At 28.5% G+C, this 13542-nt stretch overlaps 1 protein-coding gene across 1 annotated transcript; it reads right to left on the bottom strand.

Annotated features, from left to right (window-relative positions):
* Positions 1 to 10907: 10907 nt before the first annotated feature.
* BDR25DRAFT_309192 (uncharacterized protein) lies at positions 10908 to 11493 on the bottom strand (the record flags this gene model as incomplete). Its single annotated transcript, XM_033691062.1, has 4 exons — positions 10908 to 10929; positions 10987 to 11050; positions 11179 to 11410; positions 11485 to 11493. 4 exons carry the CDS (start codon positions 11491 to 11493, stop codon positions 10908 to 10910), a joined length of 327 nt encoding a protein of 108 aa, XP_033553675.1.
* Between the last annotated feature and the right edge of the window lie 2049 nt (positions 11494 to 13542).

Raw genomic sequence — 13542 nt, 5'->3', positions numbered from 1 at the left:
ACAGGTGAAACTATACTATAAAGAAAAAAAAACAACTTACTTATAATAGATAACCTAAATAAACTATTCTTTATATAAAAAGATTTTCTGTAGAAAAAAAAAACAACTTTATAAGAATATTATAAAGGCAGAACTAGAGCCTACTGTAGACTAAGCCCCTTAGGACAGTAATGCTGCACTAGTGTAAAGAGAAAATATAAATACTAAAAGAAGTAAAAAGCAAAGGAAACCTGTATAAAGTCTAGACTAGGTATTTCTAACCTAGAAAAAGAAAAAAAATTAAGCCTTATCTATTAAGCTTTATATAAATAGTGTAATTACTACACTTAAAAAACTATTTAAAAAATTAGACTATATAAAGATAAACACTTTAATTACTAATAGCACTTTTAAAGTTATAGTGTATAACTTAATAAGGCATAAAAGTTAGATTTTTAACTTTTACTTTATATAAAAAGTAAAAGGTAAAATAACTTAACTCTATAAAAAATTCTGCTTAGTATTTACTAGCTACTTAAATAAAAAGAAAAAAGAAATTCTTACCTAGTTACTAACTATTTAAAAGATAAGCTAAAGACTACTTTTAGCTATAAAAGTAAGCCTAAGAGCTACATATAAAATATATTTTAAACTATGTAATATTACATAAGCATACATTTAATTAATAAATAAGCTTATGCGCACACTATACACAAAGCTACTAAAAGAGATGCGCTAGAGCTTTCTACTAAATACAATACTCTAGGTTGTACAACTTTTATATAGAGCTGCTAAATTAGGACTGTATTAGTTTAAAACATACTATAACTACTATAAAAAAAAGCTGTATATGCACATTTTTTTATATAACCTTTACTTTTTAATTACTAATAAAAAAAGCATACTTTTAGTATTACTAGCTTATAAACAGATAACACTTTAAGTATTATAATAAAAAATTTTACATAAAAAGAAAAAAAAAACTATAAAAAGTAAAGTTTTATATAAAAAGTAAAACTATCTTAGTAAAAAAGCAGCTTATTAAGTTTAATAGTAAAAGGATTAAACTTACACATAACATAGTAGTTCTTACTTAGAAAAAATAAGTAAGCTACTTTTATATAATTAACTTAAAAAACAAAGATGCTATATAATAATATATTAAGTAATATGTAAAAAAGGTATATATTATATTTATATATTAACTAAAAGTAGTATTTAACTTATTTATTACTGCATAAACTATAGACTATTTATATAATAACATTAACACACTTAATACATAAATCTAATAGCAGATAGATAATAGTAAGTGTAGTCTTACCTTCTTACTATTATAGCTTAATAGTGTAAAGCTGTTTATTTTTATAAATAAATTATTTACTAATAATAAAAACTTTAGCTTATAGCTAAAATTTTTAATTATATTAAGTAATAAAGACTATATAAAGTAAAGTAACTACTTTAAAATAATAAGTAATATTATACACTAGAATTCTACTAAGTGTAAAAAAGTAACTAAGAGTGTCTTTACTAGTAAACTATATAAAATAGTTAAAAAGTTTAATAATGTAATTACTTTTAGTATAACTTTATAATAAATTATATAAACACTTAAACTACTACTAATCTTAGTAGTAATTTATATAAATTTAAAGTTTTTATATAATTACCTTATTAAGCTAAGCACTACTAGTAAAAAGTAACTTATAATTAACATTATATTACTCTATAAATTATATAAGAAAAAGAAAATTACTAAAATAAAGTAAATTAATAGTAAAGATAACTTAGTAGATGTATGTATAAAAAAACACTAAATTAAGCTCTTTAATTATTAGTTTTAACTAACTGCCTTTCTGTCTAGATAGAAGCATTTATAGACTAGCTAGATCCTGTGCGCAAAGATGCTTTAGACTAACTAGACTAATAACACTTTTATATAAAGCTTATTTTTTTTATTTTTTTTATTATACACACTTATTTTTTTTATTATAAGATTAAAAAAAAAGAATATATAAAAAAGATAGTTTATTTATTTAGTATATAAAAAAAAAAAGCTACTAGCCCCCTCTAGAACACACCACCCCTTACGTGTAGTAGTTATAATGCAGACTATAGCTCTACTATACACACAAGGTGTAGGCATTAGCCTAGAAGTTAGCTAGCATATAACACCTAATAAAAAAAAAGGCATTAGTAGTGCTACTATAATAATAAGCATATAAAGTTACTAAGACTTAACTATAACTTTAAACTAAAACTATATAAAAGTACTCTTTATAACACATAACTTTTACTGCTTATAGCTGTAGATTAGTGCTAGTAGGTAAAACAACATTAATATTATAAAATAGTAAAGCTGCTATATACTGCTTTTTAGCCTATTTATAATTAGCATTTTATATAAAAAAAAAGTAAAAGAGCTAAAGAATTTATATATTTATGCTAAAATACTAAATAAACTGCTAATTAGTAGTAGAACTAGTTAAAAAGGTAACATAAATACGCCCTAGGCTGCTAGACTACACAAGGACGTTAAAGACGCCCGCACTAACAGCGCTAGAGGTAGAGGAGGAAGGCTAGAGAGACATCTGTGTGTGTGTGTGTGTGCGTGTGCAGGCAGGAGTATCTATTACTATTAGCACTGTATAAAAAAAGAAAAGAGCTAGGGAATTATACAGTAGGGCTTAAAAAGTAAAAAAAAAAAAAAGAAACCTTATTATATACACCTCTCTACGCACCTGCCTACATAAAGATCCTACACTATTTTAGCATAAAACCCTACATAAAACAGCTTGTACACTGCTAAATTACTTATAAAGTAAGCGCATAAAGGCTAGATAATAATAGCTTAAAACACTTTACACTATTTATAAAGCTATTTATATAGTGTAACTAGCTTATTTTAATGTACAGCATTACTAAGGCAAGTCTTAATAAATAAAGTAAAGTATAAGTAAAATATAATTAGATAGACTTATATAAATAAAAAAGAAGTAACATATATAAAAAGCAACTTTTTAGATAAAACAAAAAGTTGCTAGTGTTTATATATAGTAGCAGTGTTATAGCCTAAATATAAGTAATTATGCATAAGCAGAATTACATATCTATGTTATATAATGCTTATGTGTAAACCTTTATGCATAAACATCTAAATATCCCCTTTTTCCTTTATATAAAAGAAAGATAAAAGTAATAGAACTAGAAACATGTTGCCCTTACCTTACCTACCCTGTACGCTGTGCACACTGTACACTACTCTTACTCTTACTACTTAAGTGCTTATACTATAAGCAGCTAGCTGTCAGAGCCTATTCAACACTTTAAGCTTTAAATAACACTTTATAAACATACTAGGCTAGTTTATGCTAATATAGCCTAGATTACGCTTAGCGCGTGAAGAATTAGCTATATTAGCTATAAATGCTATCTAAGAGGAAAATCCTTGTGCATATAGCTTAAGTATAGTCTTAATAATTACCTGCTTTTTATTATTACCTAGCCTTTATAAGTTAGCTATAGAATTAGCTTATAAAGGTTATCTAGCACTATAGTTATTTATTATCTTTTAAGAGACTTTATACATAGCTATAGCATGTTTCTTTAAAAGTTTTATGTTTTATTTAAAAGCTTAAAGTGTAAGCTATATCTAGCATTCTTTTAGCACATTTAAGTAGTGTTGTTAGAAATGCATTAGTGTAAGAAGAGTAGTTTAGTAGGGTCTTAGCAAAAGTAAGTAACTTAGGTGTGTAAGCAACTTGCCTGTAAAGTACGTTATGCATTAAGCATAATAAATGTATAAACTTTTAAAAACTTTTAAAATAACTTTATAAAGTAAAAGCTTATACTCTTTAAAGATCTTAGCTAACTATTTTTATAAAAACTAATTACTACTTTATAAAATAAAAGTATTAGCTTTAAAAAAGACAAAATAAAGGCTGTTACACTATATAAACGTATAATAAAAACACACTTTTACTATTTTATTAGACTACTATACTAAACTATTACTACTAGCGCTAGTTCTAACGCTACAGAGGATGTCTGTATATAAATTACCTATAGACTTAATACTTTCTCTGTAATTAGTATAACTACCTTGCAATAGCTTACTATACAAGAGCATAACTAGGCAGCTACATATTCCTGTAGCTATAGCTCTATATAAGATTCCCTAAAGCTTGTACTTACTATATATAATTTAATTACTATATAATTTATACTAACTTCTATCTATATAAGATATTACAGCAGAGAACCTTGCGCCTAAGAAGGTTATATAATTTTAGAAGGCATAGAAAAAGAAGAATAACTACATAAAGTAACTATATAATATTCTAGCTAATAAGACTATAGTATTTATTAAGCTCTGCTAACGCCTTATTATTTATAAAGCCTTATACATAAGCATCTTCCTTAATATCTTTAAAGTCTGCGCACACATGTTCTACCTTTACAATATTAGTTCTAAAAAGATGTAGAAGGTTCTATATAAACAGCTTAGTAATTACTTTAATACTAATGTAAATTATAACTAGTATAAGATAAATTAAATAATAATAAGCTTTATATAAATTAAGTAAAAAAACTTTATAAAAACTTTATATAAAGCTTTAAAGCTATAATTAATAAGCTAACTTTTATATAAAAAGCTCTTAGTTTATAATTTTAAGGCAAGATACTACTTTATACTACTATTATATAAGCATGCTAAGGATAACTTAAGCTTAAATAAGCTATGTTCTTAATTAAGCCTGTATGTAAAGCACTATATAGTAACCTTTATTTAGCACTTTAGGTTATAATTAATTAGTAGAATAACATATACCTAAATAATCTAAAAAGAATTTACTACACTAATAAAAAATACATATAATTAGCTTTTAATAACATAGAAAAGGTTTAAAGAGATTTTAATTACACTTTTTTATATAATTAAAGCAATGCTTTATTTACTATAAAAAAGAATGTTAGTTAATAAATTATCTTTATATAAATTAATTTTATGCAAAACGCTAGTACATCTTTTTATATAAAAGATTCTATAATAAGACTCTAACATATAAAGAAGTAAGCATATACATTTAAAAATTTAAAAGTAAACTAAAGTAAAAGAAAAAAAAGTTGTATAATAATAACTGTCGCGTATACTGAGAGCCTTGGCTGGGGCTCAGAGCCTGGGACTGGGGCTCGGAGCCTGGGACTGGGGGCTCAGAGCCTGGGACGCAGCTCAGGATCTAGAGATATTATGTTCTAAAGCTTAGTGTATATAAGGAGAGCCTTTAGCTCTCTTAGATAGCAGAGTTACTTTATCTAATCTTCTAAACAGCTACTACTAGGCTATTTTATCCTCTATAGTTATAGGCCTAGCGCTTTAAGAACCTAAAATAATTCTTTTTATATAACTATAGCGCTAGTAAAAGCTGTTTAAAAGCTTTTTTTTTATCTTTATTAATTCTTATTACTTTTAAAGCCTATGTTATAGCTAATTAAGATGCTTCTCTTTTAATAAGAGTATACTAGCTTAAGGACTATATAAGCTAGCCTCTTTAGTTTATCTAGCTCTAGTTCTATACTTTTAGCAAAAACCTATAGGACATAATTAATCTAGATAGACTAGACGCTCTAAATCCTATAGACAGCGCTCTAAAGATGCCTACACTTAAAGTAATTACTGCTAAGAACCTACTAGAGAAGGCTAACACATAGTACTAAACTAATATTACTAAGTACTAAGCTTAATTAAGCAACTAGGCTTCCTGCGCAACACATTTTTAAATAATCTAGAACTAGGTTAATGCAACTGTTGCACTAAAGCTTCTAGAACCTATAATAATGCAGCTTATATTAGAGAACTAATCTACCTTATAAGCACTTATATAAGCCTTAAAACAAAAGCTAGCACTAATAAACATAAGCATAAAGAATTTTATATAAGTAAAGTATAAAGCTTACTTTACTAAGGTAAAGCATAGCACTATAACTTTAAAAGCTTAGTACTAGCAGTAGCACTTTCTATACACTAAGGCAAAGACCTATAAGATTCTTAATGTAGAAGGCTAGCTAGCTGTATAAGACTTCCTAGACACCCTAGCTCTAAAGCTTGCACTAGACTAGGCGCGCTTTATGCACTAAAGGGTTATAGAAGCTAGTGCACTTAGTAAAAAACTTTTAATAATTTAAAAAATTAGTAAGATCTTCTTAATAATGCTTTAAAAGTACTTCCTACATGTAAGTAACTAAGGCATAGGTATATTTATAACACTTAGTAAATAATTAGATAATAATTTAGCCTAATTTATTTTAGCTTAATTAGGCTACTTATGCTTATATAAAGCTCTAAGGTAATCTTTTTATTTATAAAAAGCAGTAAACTGTAGAGACTTTATATTAGCAGTTACTAAAAAGCTAAAAAAGCTTAGTAAAACTATATGTTAAAAGATCTTTAAAAAGCTTAAGTAAGTGTAGTATAAAAAAGTAAAAGCTATACTACTTAAAAAAAGCTATATAATTCTAGATGTAGCTTTTTTTACTCTAAAAGCTATTAAAAAATTAGATAAGCTAGCATTTTTAAAAAGTATTATTACTACACTTATTAACCTAGCGCTCTTAGTAAAACTAAAAATGTATATAACTATAAATTTTAACACTTACCTACTTTTTATAAGCATAATTCTAGATAATAAAAGTGCTACACACTTAGTAAATAGTATAAAGCTACTTATACTTAGGTTATTTAAAAAAGCTTAAAGTTTATACATAATAAAAGCTAGTACCTAGTTATTCTTAATTTAAAAAATAAAAACTAGAAAGCTTAAAAAAGTGTTAAATAAAGCATAAAAAAAGCACATAAAAAATCTTACACTATAAAAAGTAGTTATAGTAAAAGAATTTTATATTAATATTATTTTAAAAGCTTATTTAAAAAAAAAAGGACTATAGTATTTAAAACTTAACTATACACTATGCATAAGCACACTAGAAAAGAATAAAGTACTAGTAACACTTTACTAAAAATATAACTTTATGTTTATTAAATATAAAGCTGTTTTTTTTTACTTACTAGTGTAAAGTGTGCTTTTAAATTACTAACACTTATAAACTATATTTTTATACTTAGACTTAGAAAAGCTCTAGCATACGCGCGCAGGACACCTAGGCTCTAAAGCTCTGCAGGCTCTAGTTAAAAGCGTAAGAAACATATAAATAATAAGTATAAAGTAAGTACACTATAAGCACTGCATAATAACACACGCTAAGTAAGTTATATTAAAAAGACTAAAAAAGTAAGCTCCTTACCTATTCTAAAGAATTACATAGGATATGTTTAATATGCTATTAGGGCGCAGCAGAGCTCTATAGATAATAATTATTAAGAATAAATATAGTAGTAAAATTTTTTTATACTCTTTTTAAGTAAAAACACTTTTAAAAATCTAAAAAGTAATAAAAAACTTTAAAAGCATAGTGTCTAATTAATATAAGCTCTAGATTAGTAAAATATAGTAAGATAATAACACTACTACACTCCTTTAGCATAGAAAGTTAAAGTATAAGCTTTAAGTAAAAAAATCTAGCATTAATATTAAAAGCTTTTTACTATACACTTATAAGCTAAATAAAGCTATAAAAAAAGCTAAATAAAAAATAATTATAAAGTCTATTAAAATAAAAAGTAGCGCAGGACTTCTTAAGAAGCTCTAGCTAGAAGTAGTAGACACAGCAACATAGCTATATAATATAAGCCTGTTGCACGCATATAACTTATGCTTACTAAATAAAGTCTTAAACACATAGTTTACTAACTACTTTAGATACTATAAGCTAGAGTAGGTAAAAAGTGCTATAGCTAATTTAAGGCCTAATTAAAGCAGGACCTATGTATATAGCTGTTACACTTACCTACTTAACAAGAAATAAGTAGCTAGGCATTAAAAGTAAAGCTTTAAAGTAACTTTATAAAGCTACATAAAATATCTTATAAGCTATAGAGCCTTAAATATTTATAAAATATAAGTTTTATTACTTAACTAAGTAATTACTATAAAAAACATAGCTTTTAATAAAACACACTTTTATAAAAATAAAAGTAATAAACTAATTCTTTAAAAAAAAGCTTTAAAAATTATTAAAATTTTTAATAAGTAAAGTAAAATCTATAATATAGAAAAAGCTTTTAAGCTTTTACTTTAAAAGTTAAATAAGTAGTAAAGTAATATACTAAATTAAAGGCCTTAAAAGTGTAAGCTTAAAAGTGTAAAAACTAAAAAGCTTATTAAAACTTAAGTTAGCTAGCTAAAGAATTAGTACTTAAAAGTAAAAGTAACTACATAGGTAATAAGTATAGTAAGTAAGTTACTAAGAATTTATGTAGTTCTTAATAAACATATAGCACTTATTACCCTAGAGCTAACTTCTAAGCTAGAGCTTATAAATAGCTCTACAACACGCCCTATATAAGGTAGGCATAAGTATACTAGTAATTCTTAGTAAGTGCACTTAACTAGAGAAGTAAATCTACTAAGCTTATTAAGTTAAATAGCTAACTTACTAGTTAAAAAATTAACTTTTACTTTTTATGCTAAAACATTATTTTTTATAGCTTTAGTTAAAGTAAGTAAGGCACTTTTTAAACATATATATAATAAAAAAAGCTAAGGACTAGCCACATATATAAGCTAAAGAATATAAAGGTAAGATTCTAATAACCTAAGTAAGCCTAAGGGTGCAGGAAGTAGAGGTATATATACAACACTCTTAAAAAGAAGCAGTATACGCCTAGCTTTAGTTAATCTAGAGCACTTTTAAATAAACTTCTTTAAAGCATTTATTACTTATAATAATAGAGCGCTTAAAACACTTTATATAGTGTTTTTTATAGCTACTTTTTTTAAGTAGCTTTAACTAAAAGCTTATAAGCTTTTAAAAAAACTCTTAAAATAAAAAAATTTATATAAATACTTATATAAAAATTTTTTTAAAATTATAGTATAAAAAGAAATAGCTACTTTGCTTAAAAAAAGCACTTAAAAAGAGATTATATAAACTAAAGTAATATTTAAGCTGCTCTTACTAAAGTAGGTCTTTATATATAAATTTAACTAGAATAAGTATTTTGCTAAATGTAAAGCTTATATTTATGTACACAGTAGTTTCTAGAGTAAGGACTTACTTTAGTTAACTTATGCTGCTACTCTTGCAGCTAGATTCTTTTAAACAGTAATAGTAATAGCAGCTTAATTTAACTTAAAGATTAGGTAATATAATGTTATAAGTGTGTTTTTAAACACGCACTATAAAAGTAAGCTAAAAGTAACATATAAGCTCTTAGAAGGCTTTATAAAGCCTAGCATGTGCATTAAACTTCTTTAAGCTTTATATAGACTATGTAACTTACTAATTTTATAGTACTAGAAGCTTTTATAAGCTTTTTAAAAGCTTAACTTTATTTTATTTAAAAAAAAGCTATGCTTATTTTTTAACTATAATTACTATATTTTACTTCTTTTTTATATAGATAATATACTTTATATTTATTACTATAATAATAAGTTAGAAGCTTACTAATTAATTAGTGTAATTAAAAAAATGTATAAGCTAAAAAATTAAAGGCTATATAAATAGTTTTTAAAGATTAAAATAATTAAAAATAGAAAAGCTAGAATAATTTAGCTAGTATATAACATATATATTAAAAAAGTAGTAAAGAAGTTTAACTTTATAAAAAGCACACTCTTTTTAGGGACTTTTTTACTATTAGAAGAGCTTATAAGTAACTAGGGATTAGTAATAAAGCAAAAAATTAAAAAATACTAAGAGCGCGTAGGATTAACACTATACACTGCAATTATAGTGCGCCTAGATGTAGCGTTTACAGCATCCTAGCTCTTCTACTACCTAATAAACCTAGGAAAGTAGCACTTTTAGGCAGTAAACTAGGCAATTGTGTACCTGTACTGCATAAGGTATACAGGCATATAGTATAAAGCACTAAAAGGTGTGTAACTTATTATGTATAAAGACATGTCTTTTACTAATTATATAAAAACTAGATAATTATTTTATAAATATATTATCTTACTTTTTAAAAAACTAATTTTATAGAAAGCAGCTTTTTAGCTAATAGTAACTATATTTATAACAAAAGCTAAGCTGCTTACTTTAGCGCACATTATAAAAAAATTACTAGCTTTAAAACGCTTCTTTAAAAAGCTTACTCTAGAGCTAGGCACACTATAGCAGATCTACTGTAATAACTAGCAAATAATTAGGTTAGTAGTAAAGAAGAACGCCTAGATAACTACCTACCTGCGCTACATTAATATTTAGAACATGTAGCTGCGCTAAGAGCACACAAAGAGATTTTTTAAAGTGCGCTATATTAAAATAAGCAACATGCTAGTAGATAGACTTATAAAGCACTTACTAAAGTAGTAATTTAAGCACTTTAAGCAGCTTCTTAACTTTAAAGACATATAAATAAGCTTTTAAGAGAAAAAAGTGTTAATTATTAATAGTAAGAACATTTTTATACTACCTAAAAATAAAAGTTTTATCTACTAGTAAGGACACTTTTTTATGCTATAAAGTTTAAGCAGGGATTTAATACATAAGTTGTGCAAAAACATAGAAAACATAAAATGCCTAAACTATAAGGAGATTAACAAGCTTACCTAAAAGCTCCTTAGCGCGCTAGCAACGCGCTAGGAGCCTAGGGGAGACAACACCCTGCTCCTCCTCCTCCACCTCCTCCACCTCCTCTTCCTCCTCCTCTTCCTCCTCCTCTTCCTCCTCCTCTTCCTCCTCCTCTTCCTCCTCCTCTTCCTCCTCCTCTTTCTCCTCCTCTTCCTCCTCCTCTTCCTTTTCCTCCTTCTTCTCTACCACCTTCTTTACAATATCTTCTTTAAGCAGAGCTTAAACTACTAGCTAAAGCTAGGACACAGCCTATAGCCTGTTAGTCTAATCTAGGGTATAACACACAATCTCTGCAGAGAAGCTTACCTGCTTGTCCTCTGCAACAAGCGCTGCAACAAGGCGCCGCGCATAGACAACAGCAACAGGGGGACTATAAATAAGTTAAAAAGCTAGATTACCCTATACACTACTATAAGGCTTATAAGGGCAGGCAGCTGTGCCTAGAGGAACAGCGCTAGCAGCGTAAACTGCTAGTGGCAGAATTATAGCACTTCTTACTAGAGCGCCCTGCGAGCGCACTCTTTATGCAGCCTAGACAGGACTGCGCGCGGAGCACACCAGGGGGAGGCCAGCGAGGAGTCGAGACCGGACCGGGGGGCGCGGGCCGACAGGGGGTGGTGGGCGCAGGGCGGCGGGCGGTGGTAGGCGCAGGGCGGCGGGGGGCAGCGGGCTTGCGGGCAGCGCGGCCCCGCAGGGCACGCGCGCGAGCGGCTTGTTTAGCTTTATTAAGCTTTATACACATATTAGTAGAGATTATAAACAGGTTTAGAGTTATTCTTAGAGCTTTTAAAAGCATTAACTTACACGCAGCATGTTGTTAGGACTTACAGAAAAGAAGCTTAAAAAGCAGCAGAATTTATTTACCTCTATTGCAGTAATTACAGCACGCACGTGACCTGTGCTGCCTAGGGAAACAATTATTGCGCTGCCTAGGGTAACAAGCATAAACACAGGGTAAACGCGCAGCGCTGCTCTAACAAGCTAAGTTAACGCTTAACGCAGGTGAGCTGCTGCGCAGCTCACCTGGGGGGTGTGTCGCGTATACTAAGAGCCTTGGCTGGGGCTCAGAGCCTGGGACTGGGGCTCGGAGCCTGGGACTGGGGGCTCAGAGCCTGGGACGCAGCTCAGGATCTGGAGATATTATGTTCTAAAGCTCAGTGTATATAAGGAGAGCCTTCGGCTCTCTTAGATAGCAGAGTCACTTCATCCGATCTTCTGAACAGCTACTGCCAGGCTATTTTATCCTCCACAATAACTTAAATAAAAAAAGTAAAAAGATTATTAACTACTTTACTACTACTACATTTCTTTACTGTGCAACAGTAGAGGACATACACAGCCTAAAACCTAAAGAATACACAGAACAGTTTATTCTTAAGAATTAATATTATATAGTATACTAAGGTAAACTATAGAATACTAGCGCTATAAGAATTTCTACTATTAAAATGTTATAACTTAAAGCATACCTATAAAAATTCTCTTATATAAAAGTAGACTAGGCACTAAATCAGAAAAGTATTAGCTTTAAAAAATAAAAACTAATTAAATTAATTAGTACTATATAAATTATTAATCTAGTTAGTAGTGTTACATATTACATGCTAGATACACTAACACTCTTTTTATTACCTCTTACTAATATAGACTAGATAAATGCGTACTTTAACAACATATAAAATGTAATTATATAAAGTAATAAAAGTAAAGTTTTAGTTATGTGTAAATAAAGTTACTGTTGAATAGACTCTTTTAGCTAGCTGCTTATAGTATAAGCACTTAAGTAGTAAGAGTAAGAGTAGTGTACAGTGTGCACAGCGTATAAAGTAGGTAGGGTAGAGGCAACATGTTTCTAGTTCTATTGCTCTTCCTTTCCTCTGTACAGAGAAAAAGGGGAATATCTAGATGTTTACACATAGAGGTTTACACACAAGCATTATGTAACATAGCTACATAATCCTTCTCTTACGCAATAACTATCTAGACTGTAACACTGTTGCTATGTATAGACACTAGTAACTTTTCTATTTTTGCCTAAAAAGTTGCCTTCTGTACTAGTTACCTCTCTTCTATTTATGCAGGTCTATTTAAATATGTTCTGCCTATACTTTACCTTATTTATTAGAACTTGCCCTGGTATGTAACGATTCTTGTTCCATCTCAGGTCGCCCAGAACCTATCCGAAGGGTCCCCGTATCGGCCCCGACCCTGGCTCAACCCTGACTCGACCTGGCCCCAACTCTGCCCTGCCCCCTGCTGTTACCCCTATTTCCCCTATGTATTTAGTTGCACCTTGCCCCTGTAGCTAGCTTAGTAGTTTTCTAATATCCTTTTATACAAGGCCTATAGGTGTTAATAGCATTCCTAGGTTCTAAGTCCCCACGCACTTCTATATGCCTCTAAGTAGATTCCTACTGCATTTAGACCTATTGTCTTGCCTGTGCTGTTACATTATATTAAAAAACTTACTTTTGCTAGTAACAGCTTTATTATAATATTACACTAATTATTTATTTAACTATGTCTAAGCTTTAAGACATGTCTAATTTAGTTTTAGTTATAATACTTACACACTGTTATATTAAACTATTTAGTCTATAGACTAGATCTTATTAACTTCTAGGTAACTAAAGCCTTTAGGTTTAGAACTTTCTATCCTCTATAATTAGGATTGCTTTTAGAAAAGTTATAAAAAATGCGCTAAGGTAGAAACTTAGAGACTACTAATAACTTATTAAAATTAGAGACAACTACTAATGCCTAACTTTTAACTACTAACTCTTAACTACTAACTCTTAACTACTAACTCTTAACTACTAACTCTTAACTACTAACTCTTAACTACTAACTCTTAACTACTAA

Source organism: Lindgomyces ingoldianus (assembly GCF_010093535.1).
Source record: "Lindgomyces ingoldianus strain ATCC 200398 unplaced genomic scaffold BDR25scaffold_2, whole genome shotgun sequence".
Taxonomy (NCBI): Eukaryota; Fungi; Ascomycota; class Dothideomycetes; order Pleosporales; family Lindgomycetaceae; genus Lindgomyces; species Lindgomyces ingoldianus.
Note: the sequence above shows the minus strand (reverse complement) of the source record. Positions and strands in the feature narration are given on the sequence as shown.